The sequence below is a fragment of the Nymphaea colorata genome, chromosome 13 (assembly GCF_008831285.2).
Source record: "Nymphaea colorata isolate Beijing-Zhang1983 chromosome 13, ASM883128v2, whole genome shotgun sequence".
Lineage (NCBI taxonomy): Eukaryota > Viridiplantae > Streptophyta > Magnoliopsida > Nymphaeales > Nymphaeaceae > Nymphaea > Nymphaea colorata.
In genome coordinates, this window is record NC_045150.1 from 3,175,926 (window position 1) to 3,198,114 (window position 22,189).

Here is a 22,189-nt window from a genome sequence, read left to right on the forward strand (position 1 = left end):
TCCCAATCTCCGTTTACTCTGAACATCAAAGTAACTTTTTAATTTTTTATAAAGGTTAACATTTTGGATAGAAAAAGATGGTTTGAAGAATGGAAAAGATTCCTTGCAAATGCAAGTCATGAAATTGACTCATAAACTTTCATCATCTCCAAGACAAATTGATTGGGTATTTCACATTTTTTTAAATTCTTTAAATGAGATTCTAAGTTTTATATTGCTAAAATATAGATATTTGAAATCCCCAAATGCAAGAAGTTTTGATTTGGTACTTGTAAGTAGAAACAAAATTGGGCTTTGTTATACGTTATGAATATGTTGCATTTATTCTTGAAGTTGGAAGATTTTGGGAGCACTGAATTTTTCACAATTATGTGTGGTAGCAAAAAGTTTAGCATGACAATTGGCAAGTTGCTGCTTAGCCAAAGAAGAAAATATTCTGCACTAATCTGAAATGTGGTTATTAAATTTGAGCAGTGTGTACACATCATATCGGCAATGTAGTTAAGATAAGATACCTCTTTGTTGTAATTGCATCTAATATTTATGCATTTGGTAGATAGACACCTTCTAGCTATTCACATTTTTCCCTATCTTGGATAATTAATGATGTAGTTTTGTTCAATGAAAAGGACATGAAGGTGCTTGTCTTAATAAGTAATATTTATATTATATTATTTGTATATTTTGGAATTTATTATTATGTTTCATGAGATATTACTAATATTTGTTTAAATCTTTTGACCACACTATGAGATTATAACACACACACACACACATAGTTGCCCTTACATCGTTCCGCCTTCCATCCCTGGAAATAGACAATAAGAGAGAGAAAAGGAATGAATGGAAGATAGAGAGAAAGAGAGGTTAATAAAATAAAGAGAGAAAAAGAGAAATTAACAAAATAAAAAAAGAGAGAGAGATAGATTAATAAAATAAAGAGAAAAAGAAAGATTAATGAATGAAAGATTTTAAGAGAGAGATTAATGAAAAGAAGAGAGATTAAAAAAGAGAAAAATAGAGGGAAAATGAGAGATTAGTCAAGAAAGAGAGAAAAAGAAAAATAAGGAGAGAAATAAATAGAGAAAGAGGAGTAATGAGAGAAGACGAGATTGAAATGAAAGACAGAAGTTGAAAATGAGTGTGAGAGAGAAGTTAAAAAGAGAAAAAAAGAGAGGCTAAAAGAGAGAGAACAAAAAATGAAAAGAGAAATAAAAGAGAGGCGAGATTCAAAGAGAGTGATCGAGAAGAGAGAATTTGGAGAGAGAAAGACATTAAAAAGAGAGAGGTAGGTTAAAAAGAGAGAGAGACTAAAAGAGAGAGTCGGTAATAAGAGAAAAAAGAGAGATATATTAATAAAAGAGAAATAAACATTAAAAAGAGAGGGAGAGCAAGAAATAAAAAGAGAAAAAGAAAGATTAACAAGAAAAAACAAAAGAGATGGTCCTATATTGAAGAGATAGAAAAAGAGAGATTAAAAAACCATGTTTACCTTGGTCGTACATGGAGAGCTTTAAAGAAGATCCTTAGCTCTACAAAGGTCCTTAAGAAGTGGCTTGGTATGAAGGGAAAAGACAAGAAGAATCTAATATAGAAGAGATTGACATACCTTATGATAAAGAACAAATTTGAGATAGAGGTGATTCCTTGGCTCTTCCGAGCAAAGGAAACTCATTAATGGTAAGAGTCATGAGGCCCTCCATAGTTTCCTCTTGTTAAGAGTGGTGGCTTGAAGTTGAGGAAAATGAAGATAAAGAGAAAGAGATGAAGAGAGAAAGAGATTGAAGGAGGATAAACAGAAGGCATCAAAAAGAGAGAAAGGACTCAAGGGGTTGTGAATTTACGTGTTCGAGGATGGAAATGAGGGAGCATTTATAAAAGGAAGAGGTTCAAGGGCATTATTATCATTTTTTAAGTAAAAATTGGTTATTTTTTTAGTCATTATTGGCTTAAATTTGAATAATTACACTAAAAAGTCAAATTGGCCCAAAAATGAATTGACGCTTTAACTGCGCCAAGGGACAGGCTGACCCCTGCTAGCTTCTGCTTGACCAAGTGGCAGGCCTAAAAAGACTATTGCAGCCATAGGCCTAACATGGCCAGTTCTAGTCGGCCGCATACCCAGCTTGGCCAACTGCAGCCCTAGCCTGCGATGCCATAGCTAGCAAAATTGGGCCATACCTAGGCTAGGCCGAACCGGCGTAGCCCCCACTGGTTCAGCCAGGTGTGGCCTAGGATCAAGCCCTATAGGACTTGCAATGACTTGATCAAGCTGTCATGTCAGTAGTGGGCCCATGGAGAGAGAAAATGACATTTTTGACAAAAAAAAAGAGGGTATTCTTGAAACAATAAAGGATATTTTGAGAAAAACAAAGCATTTTGGAAAATTTAAACAGTTAAAGAGTATTTGAGAATTTTGAATTGGTTTTATTTTGAATAGGAAAACCAAGTGAAATCAAAGAGTGTGCATGCAATCCTGCCATTTCAACACAGTTTCAAGTTATCAAACCTTTGAGGCCGAGTTTGTAATCAATCTGAACCAGATTCCCTAGGAGTGCTTCATAAAAAGACATCTCTAGCTAGGGCTGAACATGAGCTGGGTTCACCTCGAACTCAATTCAAGCTCGATAGAACAAGCTCGGGCTCGACTTGACAATACATTGTCGAGCTTGAACTTCAGTAGTTTAACTTGTTTATGTTAAGCATGTCTTGTTTCTTTTAACTGATTTACTATTCTTTTATCTATTCATTGTAGTCGAGCTCAATTGAGTTAAAAGAAGTTCTTACATCTTAAATTCGGACTTGTTTAACCTTTCAAGTATGCATCAGTAAGTTCTTACACCTTAAATTCGGCTTATCTAACCTTTCAAGTATACGTGTTCGAGTCCAACTCGGGCTGGTCCCTCCGCCGAGAGAGGGAGGGCTTCCCTACCAAGTAGCTGGATCCCGGTCCAGACATATGGGGCGCCGGAACTGGACCTGCCTCGATGCCCCCGAAGGCCTGAACTCCAGAGCCTTAAGCCCCCACCGAAGTCACGGAGGAGCCCCTCCGCCCTGAGCCCCGTAGCTGACTGCCGAAGCTGCTTCTGCATTTGCCGTCGGCGGCCTGCATCTCTGCGTGACTCTCCGGTTAGCCGCGTTCAGTTGTTGACTGTTCACTGTAAGATCCTCCTTGACTATCTATTTCCTTCTTCTTCTTCTGAGTTCGACATTGATTTGCCCCTTTCGATTTTCGATTTGGGGGGTTCCCATTTGGGGGTTTTGATCGAGAGTTTCGGTTTGGGCTTCCACTTGTTCAGCTTCACGAGGCGGAACGAAGTGGACAACACCCAACAAGTGGTTCCCTTGGCTCACTTCCGTTTCTGTTCAAGCTCCACCCGGCGTCGCATCTTTTTTCCTTGCTGGTCGCTTTGAGGTCCGTCTCTTCTGCTTAGGGTGTTGTATGGAAACTGTGTCTTAGATCCGGACATTCCTGTACGAACGGCCGAATCAATAACGGCGTCGAACAATGTCCTCACTTGATAAAGCTTTATCTGCTTCTGTATCTTTTTCCCCCCTATTCTTCGAAGGTAAGTCTACATTGAAGGCGTGTAGTGGAATAGCTCGACTTGGCATCGATGCATTTGGAAGGAAATGGGTTTTGGAATAGGTGGTAACTAGTCTCTCGTTGTCAGTAGTCTTTTTGAGAGGTTATTGGAGCTCTATGCTGTTGGGGAAGTTGGCAAGGGTCTGACCACCTTCTTGATTGACCATATGTCAGTCTTTGGGGTACTTTCGGATCACATCCCGCGCCTCCTTTGCTTCCCCAGAATAGAATAGATGAGATTGGAAGGAGGGTGAGGAACGAAGTCACTCGAGGGTCAGGAACGAACAGAGTGGCTTGACTGGAGGGGTCCCTGTCGGCCTGCATCGGCGGAAAATGGAAATATAGAGGATGAGAAGGACAAAACGAAAGGGAGAGGTACTTATGGCTGAGGATGGGGTTTGGATAAGGTGGGAACGGATTTGGTCTATTTACATGAAAACAAACAAGATGCTGGCCTGCATTCATTGTGCTTACACTTTACAGCAGCACGTATTGCTGAGGATGGGGGTTTTGATTGCTAATTTGGGGTTTTGAGAATTGAAGTCTTCAATGTGTATATCTTGTGGTTCTGTTGGACAGTTTCCTGCTATGGTTACAGCAAATATATTCCATTGCAAGTGGTTGCCGTTTCACCAAAATGAGAGTCTTACAATCTGTGGTGTTCTGGCAGGCCCTTTTCTAAGTTTGTAGCTGCATTCTTAACTCAAACTATGGATTTCATATGCATGATTCTGGGTTAATGTAATGATAACTAATTGGTTTAAAGTAGATGCTTCCCCGTTTCCCCTTCAGATTTTCAAACGTGTATGCTTGTGCTAGTTCAGTGGATCACTCATCACTTAGCATTGCTATTTTAGTAGTGACTGGGCAAAGAAAATGGCTTCCTTGAATTCTGAAATTTCAAGTTCCCCATGAATTCTTTTCACAATGTCCTCTATCTTATTCTGTTCCTTTTTTTTTTCTTTGAGGACCTTGAATTGTCACCATGTTTTTATGCAAGAAAAATGTTATTGTTCTATCATGCTGCTTCTTTTATCATGATTGAAAAAGAATGGTTGCTTAAGTTCTACTTTCATTATGGGGTATAAACAACATTGTCCGTTTCATCAAATAACTTTGTTACTGTTCCTATGACATGCTCCCATCATGTGACGATAGTTTGGAATTAAAACTGACTGAAGTATAAACATCCTAGGAGTGTCGTGTAGGCCCATTATGATTGCCCGTTTTTTAGCATGTTTAATACCATGCAGCTTTTGAATTACCCTAAATCCTATTCTGTGAAGTTTGACAACATCAGAGATGAAGTGATCATGCATTTTTTGCAGAATATGAAAAGCTGATGAGGCTAACTATAAATTTGTTTATAGCTATAGTTTTTTATTTGGTTTTTTTGAGGCCAATTGTAAATTCTTCATAACTATGGTAATTTGATTTGCTTGTCGAGGCAATTGTAGATTTGTTCATAATTGTAGTTATTTGCTATTATTTTTTGAGGCCAATTGTTTATTTGTTCATAATTATAGTTATTTGCTTTGCTTTTCGAAAAAATGAAGTTTATAAGTTTTTTATTTGCTATGTATTAGTGCCCCTTAGCGAAAAAATTTCTAGTTCCACTACTACTAGTTCTGTTGAGTGAACTTTTGGGCCTATATAGATTCAGAGGCTGGTGAGTTGAGTTGATTGTCTTTTTTGTTCTGTTAATTTTTTCTAGCATTTGATTTGATGTTTTGTTGGTTGATTTGTTGGATTTTGCATATGAGTTTCATTGTTTGATGGGTTCTCTTTTTTTCTTTGCCATTAGGGTTTGTCTCTTCACTTTGTATGGATATAGACCTGGTGACAGCGGGTCACGGGCCGGCTCCTAAGGACCGTGCGGCGCGGCAAACTCTCGCCAGTAAGCCGCAAGCCTTCGCCTTGTTCAAGTGGGCGCAGATCACTTGAACGCTTTTTAGAAAACTCAAGACACAAAGTACACAAAGAGTGTGAAAAAAAAACTCGCAATATATTCACTTAAACAGTTGAGTACATCACGAGGGAAAGCAAGTAAACTTTTACACTTTACTTACAAAGGATGGCCGAAGCCGCTTACAAAATTCTCATGTCGACCATCCAAAACAAAGAATCCCAATCTTACACTTGGGGCCGGTTTTGGGAGGGCGCTCCGACACAGGTGAACATTCGAGCTTACACCAAGACTCAGCATAAACAAAGTAAATACAACAAAAGCAAATGATGACTATACAAACACGACAAAAGAGAAACGACAAAAGGGAACAAGCTCCCCCTTTCAAATCAAGCGCCGTCCTCGGCGCTAGCAGCTTTGTGGTAGATCTTGACTTCTTCTGCATGGCTTCGCTTCAAACGAAAGGCATACTCCCATGTTGGCTGTGTAAATCAGGCCCAAAGAGACAAATACTTCAAGTAAATCAGCCTTGAAGCTTCCACCAACAAGTCAAACTCACAAGCCCTCAAACAAGAGGTGAAGAAGAACTTGAATTAATCACAATATGAGATACATAAAGTAGGCTAAAAAGCCATATAGAACAATAGAGAAGCTGCCCTATTTATAGAGGAGAGAGCCAAAGAGAAGAACGAGGAGGCAGTCCCAACGGCTAGAAATCTAGCCGTTGGGACTAGTCACCCTCTAGGTAAAACAGATAAACGGAGAGGGATAAAAGGGGAAAAACAAAAAATAAACTAAAAGAAAAGATACATAAAGAAAGCAAAAATTACATAAGTGACCTAAGTACCCAAAAGATATAAAATATATATATACATATAAAACATATATTAGATGACTAATATATGTGATATATATAAATATATATATGTATACATTTGGGATACATACATTCTAACACCCCCCCTCAAACTTACGGTGTGATAACCGAAAGTTTGCCAACGAGAAATTTGAATCTGGCAGCAGCAAGAGCTTTAGTGAAGAAGTCGCGAAGCTGATACTTTGATGGAACATAGGAGAGATCAATGTTTTTCTGCAAGAATTCTTCACGAACATAATGACAATCCATCTCTATATGTTTTGTTCTTTCGTGAAATGTGTGATTGCTAGCAATATATATTGCACTTTTGTTGTCACAACAAAGCTTGACAGGATTCGTGATATGAATTCCCATATCTTTCAGTAAGTTTTTGAGTCACACTATCTCCATTGTTATAGTTGCCATTGCACGATACTCGGCTTCTGTTGATGATAGCGACACCTTATTTTGTTTCTTGCATCGCCAGGAAATTAAGGAATCACCTAAAAACACACAAAAACCAGTGGTGGAGTGCCTATTATTGGGATCTCCACCCCAATCAGCATCTGTATAAGCAACTAATTCTAATACATAAGAGGAAGACAGAAATAGTCCTTTGTTGATAGTGTTTTTCACATAACAGACAATCCGCATTGCCGCTCCCATGTGCACTGAGGTGAGTCTTTGTTGAAATTGACTTATCACGTGCACGGCATGAGCAATGTCAGGTCTGGTGATGGAGAGATAAGAGAGAGCGCCAACTATTTGCCGAAAAGGAGTGGGATTCTCCAATATCTCTCCATCATCAATTTTCATTTTTACTCCTAGTGCTTCTGGAGTATCCACAACTTTGTCATTTGAGATACCTGTTCTGTCAATTAATTCACTAGCAAACTTCATTTGAGAAAGAAGATAACCATGCTTGCTATAAGCAACTTCAATTCCAAGAAAATAAGTTAGTCTTTCCAAATCAGTCATTTGAAAACATTTGTTAAGAAAATGTTTTACCTCTATAATCCCTTCATCATCACTCCCAGTAATAACCATATCATCAACATATAATAATAAAACAATTACACCTACGGAGGTGGTTTTTACAAACATGGCAGTATCAGAGTAGCAAGATTGAAAACCTTGATTAAACATGACACTACTAAACTTGTCAAACCAGGCCCTGGGAGCTTGCTTTAAACCATAAAGGGCTTTCTTTAGACGTAAAACTTTGTTTTGAGGTAGATCAAAACCAAGGGGAGCACTCATGAAAACTTCTTCCTGTAAGTGACCATTTAAGAAAGCATTTTTAACATCCATTTGAAAAATAGTCCAATGTTTAACAGAAGTAATGGCAATAAGAGTTCTAACAGAAATCATGCGAGCAACATGAGCAAAGGTTTCTTCATAATCAATCCCATATTCTTGAGCATATCCCTTGGCAACAAGTCTGGCCTTATATCTTTCTAAGGTTCCATCACTTTTAGTTTTGATTTTATAGATCCATCTACAACCAATAGTCTTTTTCTCCATTGGTAGAGGCACAATCTCCCAAGTCTCATTGCTTTCAAGAGCTTTAAGCTCAAGATTCATGGCTTCAATCCAATTGGGATCTTCCTTAGCTTCAAGGTAAGAAGATGGTTCATAAAAAGAATGATGTGCCATAAGACACGCTCGAAATTTTGGAGAAAAAGACTCGTAAGAGATAAATCTTTGAGGAGGCCTAATGTGCCTTTGAGATCTCCTAGGAAGAGATTGATTAGTTTCTTGATTTTGGGGATCTCTTCTTCTATAAACTAATATCTCTTTTGGAGGAATCATACGAGTAGAATTATCGTTGTTGACTTCTCCATTTGGCACTTCTACAACTTTATCGGGTTCATCATCATCAATATCATCATCATCATCAATATCATTAGTCCAAAGAAAAGTATAATCTTCTAGTTTCTTGGGTTCATCTTTGAAACCATCTTCATTTTCTAAAAAGATCACATTTCTAGAAACATAAACTTTATCTCTTTGAATATCATAACATCTATAACTCTTTTGAGTTTCGGAATACCCAATAAAAACACAAGAAATAGCTTTGGAAGAAAGCTTATCGTCTTTGTCACTTAACACAAAACATTTGCAACCAAAGACTTTAAGTCTATTGTAATTAGGTTTAACATGGTGAAGTTTTTCAAAAGGAGAAATATGTTTCAAAAGTTTGGTAGGCATTCTATTAATTAAATATGTTGAAGTCAAAAAAGCCTCAGGCCAAAAGTTTTTGGGAACATTTTTAGATAAAAGAAGGGCTCGAGTAGTTTCAATAATGTGCCTATGTTTACGCTCGGCCTCTCCGTTTTGTTGTGGAGTGTTAGGACAAGATCTTTGATGAATAATGCCTTTTTCTTTTAGAAATTGTTGAAATTCATTTGACATAAATTCTCCTCCCGAATCACTTGTAAAGATTTTGATATTTGAGCCAAATTGGGTATAGATCATGTTGTAGAAATTCTTAAAGTTGGTGAAAACCTCCGATTTATGTTTGAGAAAGTAAACCCAAGTATGCCTAGAATAATCATCAATAAAGATCACATAGTACAATAATCCTCCTTTTGACATAATAGGAGCAGGTCCCCACACATCCGAATGCACTAAATCAAAAGATTTTTGGGCAATAAAGTTTCTATTATCAAAAGGTAAGGCTTTCATTTTAGCCTTAATACAATCATTACAATCAAAGTTCTTTTGACAAAAATTCTCCATGAAGGGAAGATGAGACATTTTTTCTATATTGGAATGTCCAAGCCTTTGATGCCAAGTTTGAATGTCACATTCTTTGGAGATATTGCAAGATGGTCTTGAAAGGTCCAAAAAGTCTATGTAGTAGAGATCTTTTGTTCTAAAACCTTCCCCAATCGTCTTCTTGGATACTCGGTCCTGTATCAAACATTTGGATTGTGAGAAGATTTTATCAATACCAAGATCGGCTATTTGAGAAACGGACAATAAACTTAAACTTAATTTAGGAATGTGTCTTACTTGAGGTACTTTTAAAGTTTTGGATCCAAAAGCTAGGTCAAGATTTCCAATAAAATCAATTTTAAGAGAAGTACCATCTGCCGTTTTCACAAAGGAATATGAATCATTTTTAGTGCATTCGGTGAGATCCACAAGGAGTCATATGAAAAGATGCACCCGAATCAATAATCCAAGAATACTTACTTGAAGAAGTAGATGCTACGGTAGCTCCCAAAGTTGAAGGTGTGCCTCCTCCCTTTAGAAAAGGTTGAAGAGCACTTATGAGTTGATCAAGTTGGAATGAGCTTGCTTCTTTTCTTTTTTCTTGAATTGGAGCCGCAACATTGCTTCTTTTGTCAAAAGTTCTAAGTTTTGGACATCTTGGCTTGGTATGTCCTTCTTCTTGACAATGATAGCAAAGAACTTTTCTTCTTGCTCCTTCATTTGTACGATTGAAATGAGGAGGTCTATAAGGTCTCAAATGGGCCCCCGGCCTAGATGTAGCAAGCACATTGTTGACTTTCTCTCTATCAAGACAAAGACGATTTTCCTCCATTTGAAGCTCCGCAATAGCCTCATTCATAGATGGTGTTTTAGAGCGATGAAGTAAAGCTGTTTTGACACCATCAAATTCAGGTCTAAGACCTATAATAAACTTGTAAAACTTGTTGCGTTGTATTTGTTTTTCTCTAAGAATAAGATCTTGTGTCCAATGTGGTTCAAAAATACTTAATTCATCATACAATTGATCCATTTCAGCCACATAATCTTTAATGGATCTATTTCCTTGTTAAAGATTGTGAATTTTGAGTTGAACATGATGCATATAAGCAACATCTCTCATGGTATGAGTTTTCTTTAGATATTCCCAAGCTTCTAGGGCAGAATTTAATTTAGAGATTTGCCCGCTAGTAGCATTGTCAACACAAGTCAAGATCCAAGTAATAATTTTGTGATGACCAATACTCCATTCTTCCCATTTCTTGGTGTATTCCGCCACTACTTTTTCTTTTTCGGTTCCATCCAATTCCATACCTCTTCCATCAACAACTTTAGTAAGGACTAGTTGTGGTTCAAATTTTGTCCCATCAACTAGTCCCCAAAGGCTTTTACTACGAATAAAATGTTCCATAGTTCTAGCCCATTGTATATAGTTTGTTGATGAGAGTTTGGGAAATTGAAGAGATGAGACTTTGTCGTCCATGATCAAAATCAACAAGGTAATTCCACTTACAAGTTATGATGAAGCTGGCTGCCACGTGAGAAGAAGTCCACGGCAATAAACGAATCTAGTCACCCTTCTTCTTGTATAACACTTGTATGTTTGAGATGACGAAAAAATGAAGAAAAACAGCCACAATCTTCACCACCAATAGAGGCCAGCAAAATAACACCTCAACCACAATCTTTACCACCAATAGAGGCCAGCAAAACAACACCTTCTTGTGTCAATAATCAGCCGGCAATAACGTCGAGCACTTGGAGTGCTTCACGGCTCCAAAGAAGGAGTAAAAGCTGAAACTTCAAACTGAAGGACAGCAAGATGAATAGCCAAAACCCAGCTCTGATACCATGTAAATCAGGCGCAAAGAGACAAATACTTCAAGTAAATCAGCCTTGAAGCTTCCACCAACAAGTCAAACTCACAAGCCCTCAAACAAGAGGTGAAGAAGAACTTGAATTAATCACAATATGAGATACATAAAGTAGGCTAAAAAAGCCATATAGAACAATAGAGAAGCTGCCCTATTTATAGAGGAGAGGGCCAAAGAGAAGAAGGAGGAGGCAGTCCCAACGGCTAGATGCAAGATGAATAGCCAAAACCCAGCTTTGATACCATGTAAATCAGGCGCAAAGAGGCAAATACTTCAAGTAAATCAGCCTTGAAGCTTCCACCAACAAGTCAAACTCACAAGCCCTCAAACAAGAGGTGAAGAAGAACTTGAATTAATCACAATATGAGATACATAAAGTAGGCTAAAAAGCCATATAGAACAATAGAGAAGCTGCCCTATTTATAGAGGAGAGGGCCAAAGAGAAGAAGGAGGAGGCAGTCCCAACGGCTAGAAATCTAGCCGTTGGGACTAGTCACCCTCTAGGTAAAACAGAAAAACGGAGAGGGATAAAAGGGAAAAAACAGAAAATAAACTAAAAGAAAAGATACATAAAGAAAGCAAAAATTACATAAGTGACCTAAGTACCCAAAAGATATAAAATATATATATACATATAAAGCATATATTAGATGACTAATATATGTGATATATATAAATATATATATGTATACATTTGGGATACATACATTCTAACAGGCTGGTCTTCATCTACCTACTTGACCAAGTATCACTTCGGTTCACCAAGGTAGTTAACTTTGTGTCGAAGGATCTGGTGTAACTGTCGATCGGTGGCCCTCCGGGTCGAAGGAGCTCATTGCAAGATCGGCTCTTGTCGTGGCTGGCTTCTTTCCAGGTCTTCATTGTCGGCATAGTAGGGCTTAAGGTTGCAGACGTGAAACACAGAATGCACCTTGAAGTTTGGTGGTAAGTCTAACTTGTATGCTAGCTTTCCAATCCTCTTGACCACAGTAAACAACCCTTCATATTTCTGGATCAGTGCTCAGTGTCGTCCACGGAAGATACCCGAGCGGTCTGGGTATAGTTTGACAAGAACTTGGTCTCCCACTCGAAAATCTGCGGGTCTCCGATTCTTGTCAGTCCATTTCTTCATCTTTTTGGCGGTCTTGTGCAAGAACGTGTTGGCTACCTTTGTCTATTCTTGCCAGTCCCTAACGAACTGGTAGGCGAAGCTGAATCTTCCATTCTCTTGGGCAGCACGAATGTGAGGCATCAACGGTTGCTGTCCGGTGGCTACTTCGAAGGGGCTGTGGCCTGAAGACTCGCTTTTCTACAGGTTGTAACAGAATTGGGCAACATCGAGCAACTTTACCCAGTTTTTCTGGTTGGCGCTGACAAAGTGTCGCAGGTACTGTTCCAACATGGCATTGATGCGTTCGGTCTGGCCATCAATCTGCGGGTGGAAGCTTGTGGAAAACAACAAGTCTGAGCCAAGCAACTGAAACACTTCACGCCAAAACTTGCCCATGAAGCGAACATCGCGATCGCTCACAATACTCTTCGACACACCCCAGTACTTTTCGATGTTTTTGACAAACATTTCCGCTGGGCTCTCCTTCGTGGTTGGGATGAACGTGGCATACTTAGAAAACCTGTCCATAACAACGAAGATATAACTGTAGCCATCAACTCTGGGTAGACTCACAATGAAGTCCATGGAGATGCTCTCCCACGGACGCTTCGGAACAGGAAGAGGCTCGAGCAGGCCGACAGGCTTCTGGTTACTCTTGTCCTGTTGGCAGATGAGGCAGGTCTTCACATACACCTCCACATCGTCGCGCATCTGGAGCCAATAATACCCCCATTCGAGAAGGGCCAGAGTCCGCTCCTGGCCTGGATGGCCAGCCCAAAGCGTATCGTGGCACTCCTTTGTTAGCTCCAGCCGGAGATTGCCCCACTTCAGCACGAAAATGCGCCCGTCCTTGGTGAGGAGCAATCCATCTCGTAGGCAGAATCTTCGAGTCTTCCCCGCTTTGGCCAAGGCAACCAAGTGTTGGGCCAATGAGTCCTGCCACATTCCTTCACGAACCCGCTCGAGAAGCGCACCCTCCAATTGGGCTTCGGAGGTCCCTGCTCGAGAGGCTGCAAGTTCTGTCTTTCGACTCAACGCATCTACTACCACGTTGGTCTTACCAACTTTGTACTCCAAAGCAAAATCAAACTCCGCCAAGAATTCCTGCCAACGAGCCTGTTTCGGAGTTAACTTTTTCTGAGTCTTGAAGTAACTCGTGGCTACATTATCCATCTTGACGACGAACTCTGCCCCGAGTAGGTAATGCCTCCATATGCGCAAGCAATGCACAATGGTGGTCATCTCCCGTTCATGCACTGTGTACTGCTTCTCAGGGTCCTTCAGCTTCTGTCTCTCATAGGCGATCGGATGACTGTCCTACATTAGTACCCCATCGATGGCAAAATCTGAGACGTTTATGTATACTTCAAAGGGCTTTGAGTGATCTGGCAACCTGAGAACGGACTCTTGTACAAGGGCATGTTTCAGGCCTTCAAAGGCATCTTGGGCAGACTGAGTCCAAATTCAGAATCTATTCTTCTTAAGAAGGTCAATGAGGGGCGCCGCTATCAATGAGTACCCCGTGATGAACCGTCGATGGTAATTGGCTAACCCAAGAAAGGACCGCAATTCAGGCACATTTGAGGGTGGCTTCCAATCTTGGACAACTTTCATTTTCTCCGGGTTCATTCGCAGTTGGCCATCTCCTACAATATGGCCGAGGAAACTGATATCTCGTTGGCCAAAGAGACACTTCTTCTGCAGATAGAGATCATTTTCTTTGAGTACTTGAAACACCATCCGCAAGTGACTAACGTACTCCTTTAGGTTGTTGCTAAAGACTACAATGTCATCAAGGTAGATTACCACAAACTTGTCAAGGTAGGGGCAGAATATCTTGTTCATAATAGTCGAGAAAGCTGCAGGAGCATTCGTCAACCCGAATGGCATGACTAGGAACTCATACGTTCCATAGCGGGTGACGCAAGTTGTCTTCGGTTCATCACCTTCTACGATTCTGACTTGCCAGTAGCTGGAATGAAGGTCTAGCTTTGAAAAGATCCTCGCTTTGCCCAACTGGTCGAACAAGTCTGCAATCAAAGGCAACGAATACTTGTTCTTCACCGTCACTTTGTTCAAAGCGCGGTAATCCACACAGAGTCTCTTGGAGCCATCATGCTTCGTCTGGAACAATACAGGGGCTTCGAAGGGTGCCGTAGAGGGACGGATGATCCCTAACTCAAGCATGTCATCAAGCTGTTTCCGCAGCTCCTTCAGTTCAACCGGTCCCATTCTGTAGGGGACCATAGCTGGTGGCTTGGCTCCAGGAACCAAGTCAATCTCATCATCAACTTCATGCTTGGGAGGTAGGCGTTTGGGGCCTTTGGGCAGTTTTAGGGGCATCACTCCCTCGAACTGCTTCAGGACAAGGGCTAGCCCTGGGGGAATGACTCTCGACTGAGGGTCATCTTCTTGTAGACGTACAACCACGAGGAATGTTTGTTCCCCATGACGCACGCCCTTCTTCAGTTGCATTGCCGACAACGTCGGCTGAGACTTGTTTCTGACGAAGTGGCAATGCATTGTATGGGATTGATCCGCACCCATCAACGTCAATGTGTTGAACTTCGGCAACATCATTGCATTCTGGCCTCTAAGGAACTCCATCCCAAGAATCACCTTGAAATCGTCCAGGGGTACCACGGAGAAGATGGTGACTCCCGTCCAACCTTCAATCTGAACCGTTACACTCTTCACTTCTCCTAGGATGGGCCTGACTTCAGAGTTCACCATTTTAAGGGCTTTCTGCTACGGCACAGGCTTCAATCCCACTCGATCCGCCTCCTCTCTTGAGACGAAGTTATGCGCTGCCCCGGAGTCTACCATTGCAACAGTAGACATTTCATTCAAAGCGACGTCTAGGTACATCAACTCCTTATTCATCATACTGCTAGACACTGCGCGACTTTGGACAGCATTGATCGTCTGGGCGGCACCCATCCGTGTTTGCCCTTCTTCGGTCTCGCCTTCGATGGCCCTCACAGCATTGGCCTGCCCGGTAGGTCTCACACGTTTTGGGCAGACGTGCGCCTGGTGTTTTCCTCCGCAGACCCAATAAGTCACTTCTCTTGGTAGCTCAGTGTAGTCCTTGCGAAAGAAGGGTTTTCTCTCGACTGGCTTTTGGGACGACGATTCATTTCTATTGTCTCGCCGTTCCTCCCTCTTACTGCCGTGGTCAGACTTATTCGTAGACTTGAAGTCATCAGTATAGCTTTTGCGTTGGGTGTCGGCCAAGCGCTCGGCTGCCACATATGCCTTCTCCAAAGTCTTTGGATTCGATCTCTCCACGTCGGCTTGGGCCCAAGATTGGAGCCCTATGATGAACCAGTGAAGTTTATCTTTTTCTGGCATCATAGGTACGTCCAACATGACCTTTTGGTGTGCCCTGATGTAATCTCTCAAAGCACCTGTCTGCTTTAGGTTCGCAACCAACCGATAAACATGTCTTTTAGCATCCACGGGCATGAAGTATCCCCCTGCTTGCGAAAGTCGTTGAAGGTACGAATCGTGCAGTCCCCATTCTCAATGTCCAACATTTTTTGCCTCCACCAAGCCACAGCATCTCCCTCTAACAACATCGCTGCGGTCTTAATCTTCAAGTCCTCTTCTACTACGTTCTGCAAGTCTAGGTAGTAGTCAACTTGGAACAGAAAGTTGTCGATCGCCCTGACATCCCGGCTACCACTGTACTTCGCCGGACGTTGAACATCGACCATACTGGTCCTCTCTTGACTACTACTGGCTGAATTAGTACGTAACAATCTCTAGTTTGAAGCTCGAAGTCCAGCGACTTCATCCTGTAAGGTCTTCACCAAGACAGAGAGTGATTGGTTCATGGCCACTGAATCGGCCATTTGTTCCTGCATCAACTTCATCTCCTTCTTGAATCTCTCAAAGGTTTCGGCAGCAAAGCCGAGGGCTTTCTCATGGGTGGCCACATCTGAGACCAACCAATTCACCGTCTCCTCTAGGTTTCCTAGTCATGGGCCGGGCTCGTCTCCTCTGGACGGGCCGGCTCCTTGCCTTTGGCACCTCCTCAACAACAGCAAGTCAGCGTGAAGCTCTACACCGACTCTCCGATCGCTTCCTCAGATTGAGTAGAATCTGGGCTTTGATACCAGTTGTCACGGGCCGACTCCTTCGGACCGTGCGACGCGACAAACTCTCGCCAGAAAGCCTCAAGCCTTCGCCTTGTTCAAGTGGGCGCGGATCACTTGAATGCTTTTTAGAAAACTCTAGACACAAAGTACACAAAGAGTGAAAAGAAAACTCGCAATATATTCACTTAAACAGTTGAGTACATCACGAGGGAAAGCAAGTAAACTTTTACACTTTACTTACAAAGGATGGCCGAAGCCGCTTATAGAATTTCCATGCGGACCATCCAAAATAAGAAATCCCAATCGGGCCAGTTTTGGGATGGTGCTCCGACACATGTGAACATTTGAACTTACACCAAGACTCAACATAAACAAAGCAAATACAACAAAAGCAAAGGATGACTATACAAACACGACAAAAGAGAACACAACGTCTTCCTTTTATTTTTGTTGCTTCTATTTGTGGTAGTCAATCTCAATGCATGTTCTGTCCTTTAGTTCTGCTTGCATATTTGTTTTTGGTTGATTCCTTCAACACTAGATTTTTAAGGTTCATCTAAGGAGATGATAAAATCTGTTTTTACTTTGCATGATTTTTGGAGTTTTGTGCCCATTCTGATTATAGATAACAAACAAATAATGATGAAGGATAATGAGTGGGGTTTTTGGGTAAGATTTTGGAAATTTATTTTGATCAGTTTCCTTCCAAATCCATATTTTTCAAAATTTTTACTACCCACTGGTGAGCTTCCTTTTTTTGTCCTTGTTCACCTGCACCCTTTGATGTTATTAGTTTGTACTTTCTTGAGGCATAGTTTGAGCGATAACTTTGCCGTTATTCAAAAGGATGAAAAGGGGAGGTGTAGAGAAGAGTGGCATGTGGTTGACCTGTTGTTGTAATTGTCAATAATGAGGGCATGGACTGTTGCAACTTCTTTTAGGCTTACCAAGGGTTTTTCCAATGCATTTTGAATGTTTTTATTCCTGTCTTGCATTTGTCAGTCTTAAATTGTTGTGCATTTTATTTGTCCTTCATCGGGTTCCTATTGCTACAATTTGGTTGAGTTTTTTTTTTCCGTTGCAGATGGCAGCCAAAGCAGCATTTACAAATGAAGCTATTGCTCTCACTGAGAAGAAGATAGATATGACTCTTGGTAAAGTTCCTCTGGTCGTTGGAGCAATTCGTGTGTTGTCGTTGCTCTAGTTGGATTTCTTCATTCTCTAGATAGGCTTGCAATATATATATTCCATTAGACAGCTACAAACAAATATTGAAGTTTGTGTTTGATTTGTTTGTGTAGATGACATCGTTAAGATGTCCAAAAAACCTGCTTCAAAGGGAAAGAACACAAGGATAGTGGTAATTTAACTTTCATGGTGCTTTAGTTGCTTTTATTCAGTTATGTGCAGGTTTTAAATCTTTTGGTGTTTGTCTGACAGAATAAGAATGGAGGTTTAATCAACAAAGGCACTTCCCAAACACGTGCTTCACAATTAAAACAGTTTTCAGATTCAAGGGCAACCCTTCGGCAGGTAATTTTTTCATGGCTTTATAGTCTTGCATGTTGGTTCTCTATATGGATGTCTCGGATAGTTTCTCTAATGCTTTATTATCCTATACAGGGAGTTCTTGCTCAAAGGAGATCCAATTTTAAAGCCAACTCTCAGTTCCCCTTTGCAGTAGAGGCGGTTAGGAAAGTTGCAAATGAACCAGTCCGGATGAGGGTGTCCAACTGGCACAAGACAAGGTATTGATTTCTCTATCTCTAGCAGAATGGGAACTACTTGCTTGTCCTGCTCATCTCTGCCTCTATTTGGTATTCGTTCACCTGATCCTTGGCTTCTTTAATTACAGGTAAGCAAGGTGTTCCACTTCTATCAATAACGTCATTCCTTTGCATGAGGCATATGCTGTAAATGAATTCTGCATAACTGTTGGTCAGTCCGTTGGTTGATATGTATGCAGCATGGTCAGCTAATGTTACACATGATAGACTGATGAGGGATCTAGAACTTAGAAGTGGTGAAAGTTGCGGGCATATTGTAATCAGAGAGCATTGGTTTCTCTTTCTCAACATGAAAGTGGGTTTGCACTTATTTCAGTCAGAAGACTCAGAACTTGGCTGCTTGCCAACATATCTGCCTAGGTGTCAAACAGTTACCTTATTTCTCTATGCCTCTCTCAATCTAGGTTCTGGATAGATGCTATATATGGTTATAGTTGGACATAACTTGTCATACAAAGGTGGCCAGTCACATAACCATTTTATGGAGAGCTTTTCTAATTTGTATGCCACCATGCCCAATTCCCTCATGGTTAATGACTTGTCATGTTTTGTTTCAAATGGGTATTTGAAATTTTGAACTTATTATGTAAGGAAAGGATTGCACAACCTTATCTAGGGCATGCCCTTCCAACCTTATTTTCGTTACTGACCACTCTCTCCAGCAGATGGTATGAAGAAATTTTCTGACCTTTTGAGATGAACGCCTCAATGACTAACACATTCCCCTCTCATTTGGCCTCTAGCCACTGGCATCTTTTATTGTTTAGACCTTGTTGGTGGATACAGTCGAGCTGTTATATCTGTTGAAGGGATGTTCAAACTTGATGGAGATTTTATGAGATTTTGGGTAGTGCCCGGTCCCTCTGCTGGGGTCAAATCTGACCTCGATGTGGAGGGCCCACGCATAGGACCCTCCTACAAGACATGGTGGCGGCAGGGCCCGCTATGTCCTGTAGGAGCACTTTGTGTGGAGCCTCCCTATCGAGGGTGTATTGAAGCCAGGCGGATTTAACTGACCATGGATTTTAGGGGTTTTCTAGGAAGGCTGCATAGATGCCTGCAGACAGAACGGATGTGTTAAGTTTTTAATGGCTATTGGTGGTTTGCTTTGCCCAAATTATTTGCTTCTGCTGCTGATTGGTCTTTTCTGGAAAAATGGATGTTAGAACAGCAAATTTACAAAATTTTTGCCTTATGGATCGATTTCAAAGCAGCAGATCGTACAAACATTGTCTTGTCATAATCCCATTGGTAACAAGTTTAATTTTGGAGGTCAACCATGTTGAAAACCTGGGTAGTGGGTAGTCGTGATGCTTCACTTTTCGTGGATGATCTTCCAGTGAACTTTATGGACCAAACATCTCCTTGCATAAAAGTTTTGCGGTTCTGAGGAGAGAGTTGACATATTATGTTAATATCTTGCATCAAATTACCAGGGGGTTATTCTGTTTTTCTTCTTCTTATCCATGCTTTAATTTGAAGTATAAAGGCGTCAGAATGGCATTGTCCAACAGGAATCTCCATTCCTGCAGCACTTTCATAGACAGGTTGACAAATGGCTGGTCAGTGGTATTTCTGTGTCAAAAGATATTAGATATGCCTTCTATTTTCCTGTGTTTGAGAGGTAGCCGGGCATAAAGATTTTCTGTATGTGCGACATGGATATAAAACAAATCACTGGGAGAGGCTGGTTTCAGATCCTAGAGACCATGGTTGCTTCATGAGTCTTTGCTGTGGATCGTACCATCAACTCTAAAATGTGACGCAACTCTCAGGGTCTCCTATTATCCTGCAGGATTCTGGTCCTATTTTTTCCCGTACTTTAGTTTTAAGTTTTCATATTATGTTCATTGTTATGGTAACTGAACTAAATCCACATTTGCCTACTGCCTCCATTTGTTTGTGTCCAGATTGTTGGTGGAACTGACTGGACTAATCTTACTTCCCTTCTTTGTTCTACTGATGATGGTTTCTTTGTTTAGACCTATACCAGTTGCCCAGAGGAAGGTTGGACAAGTCTTTTCCTCTTATCCTGCCAAGGTAAATTAATAGTGTGGAGCTTGTCGAGCTTCTTTCTGTGATTTAGGGGTTTGAACTTTGAAGAACTGTACTTACCAAATGCAAGCGGCGTGTATGCAGGTGGTGCAGCAATCGAACATTCCAAAGGGGAGGCCTCAGACTCTGGACTCGTTGTTCGCAAACTTGAAGGAGCAAAGGCTAATAAAAGCTAGGGGGATGGCTCTGAATGGCCAAGCAGGCCGAAGACGTGCCCGTGTTCCTCCGAACAGCTATCTTGCCAACAACCGTGGGAGGCCAAGGCAGTGAGGGCCCTTGGATTGACGGGTTGTCAGGTGGAATTTGAGCAATTATGACGGATTTTCATGCATGTCAACAGGCTGAGAAGAATAAAAGGTTTAAAGTTATATGTATATATTCAAAATATGTGTTGTAGAAAATATAACTGAAATTCATACATTAGAACACAGGCCAACAGGTCAGCCTAGATTCATGACCATATTTATGATACCTGGAGGCAAATTGTACCTAAAATAATAGTCAAAAGTATTTAATAAGAGATTACTGAAATGGTTGTAAAATGAGTTTAAGGATTGGGTGCTTTGGCATAGCCTTTTTAACCAGATTTAAAAATCTTCAGAGAATTTATACAATACTAAGTTTTATATTATAATTTCGAAAGGTTTACCAGATAAACTTCAAAATTTAGATGCACAAATGGCACAATACTAGGCAAAAGAAATGTTTGATTAAATGCTAAGGCCAATCATATGCTGTCGAGGATAAGTGCATATTCTCTTCTGTGTTTCCTGGTACATGTTCTATTTTTCTATTATCCTCTTGTAGCTGAGCATAGCTCCGCGAAGTCAGCTGTTGTTCTGAGTAGCAAGCCAAGCGTATGGATCTTGTCCATTTTCAGTTTGCCAATTCGGGCTGGGTTTTGTGTCTAAAGAAGTTTCTTTAATGTGCTTATGATGCAGGGCTTCTCATTGTATGATACAAAAGGTGGTCCGTCTCAAAAAGCTTCTACTGTGTGAACATGTACACCAAGAGACAAAGAGACTATTGGTTCATTTTGAGCTATTCTCCCTTGCAGATATGCATTAGTTGTTGGTACTGCAGTTGAAGTAAGATCGAGGAACCTTTCTTCCTAGATGAACTTTTCTAGAAACACAACTTGATATTGCGACAATGAATGATTGTGACATTCAGTTGAGAATATTATTGCAAGCTGACAAAAGAGATCGATGCGGAGGAAGGCATGGCAGCGTCCATAAGCCTCCAAAAACAATCAGATTCCTCAACATTATGATTCTAATGACCATTTCGAGTTCCTCTTTTTTTTTTTTTTTTGGCTTATTGGCATCTCTGCCCCCTTTTCAGTTGCCATCGTGTGCAGTTTGTCTGCACTTTGATGTCTGCGTCCTCTACCTGGGTAGTGCTCTCCCTCTCTGTCAAAAAATAAGATTAGGAAGACTCGTAGGATTTTGAAGCCAGACTTTTGATTTTTAGTACTCGTCTTGCGTGTCAGGAAAACATGTTGTGTCGATGTATATGTTTTCTGAACATGCAAAAACATTTATCGTAATTATTTTTCCTTAGGACTTTCAAAAAATAAGATGCGTCCAAACAGTCTCATAGTGAGATTTAGCGGCGCGTGAGATGATTTGCCATGGGATTAACCACGCGACATTCCAATTTTCATCTTTCTGAATGTCTCTGCTTATTTACGAAAGTGGTCGTTTTTTAGGGTAAACCAAGTTTTCCTTCAAGAAATAACCGTGACTTTCTTTTTAGCAGCCATGCCTCTCTCTCCCACGATCCCACGACATCTCTCTCTTGACATGGATATGTATTGATACGTACAGAAGATGTAAGCTTGGGCATGGGGCCTAATCGGGCTCGAGCCCAAACTTGAAAAAACCTGTTCGGTCAGTCCGACGGGATTTGATTTGGCCTGATTAATTTTTTATAATATTTTTATTTAATAATGATATATATTATATTATTAAAAATATATCTTATGTTTAAAAAATTTATAAAAAAATATTTTTTATTTCAATCGAGCTAAACCTGAGCTCGAGTTTCGAGCATCAGGCTGGCCCGATGCCCAGGCCTAGTTGGATGCCCTCGATTGCCACTGCCTCCTCCCAAAACAACCCCACCCCCTCCCCTCCCCTCCCCACAACTTAAAAAAAAAAAAAAAAAAGACCACACACACACATTGGTCGGATG

At 40.7% G+C, this 22,189-nt stretch overlaps 1 protein-coding gene across 3 annotated transcripts; it reads left to right on the forward strand.

The window, feature by feature from the left end:
* The first annotated feature begins 2,892 nt into the window (after positions 1-2,892).
* Positions 2,893-21,278, forward strand: LOC116266959 (uncharacterized). Of its 3 annotated transcripts, XR_004175500.2 has the most exons (9): positions 2,893-3,160; positions 3,300-3,415; positions 17,236-17,305; positions 17,453-17,511; positions 17,592-17,684; positions 17,775-17,899; positions 19,921-19,978; positions 20,078-20,350; positions 20,935-21,278. XR_004175500.2 is itself a non-coding variant. In XM_031648496.2 (8 exons), exons 3-8 carry the CDS (start codon positions 17,236-17,238, stop codon positions 20,261-20,263), a joined length of 591 nt encoding a protein of 196 aa, XP_031504356.1. In that variant the 5' UTR covers positions 2,893-3,160; positions 3,300-3,415; the 3' UTR covers positions 20,264-20,535. The 3 variants fall into 3 exon arrangements, 2 of the variants coding, with proteins under 2 accessions (XP_031504356.1, XP_031504357.1); XM_031648496.2 differs by lacking the exon at positions 20,935-21,278 and having other exon boundaries at positions 20,078-20,535; XM_031648497.2 differs by lacking the exons at positions 3,300-3,415; positions 20,935-21,278 and having other exon boundaries at positions 2,907-3,160; positions 20,078-20,535.
* The last annotated feature ends 911 nt before the right edge of the window (positions 21,279-22,189 follow it).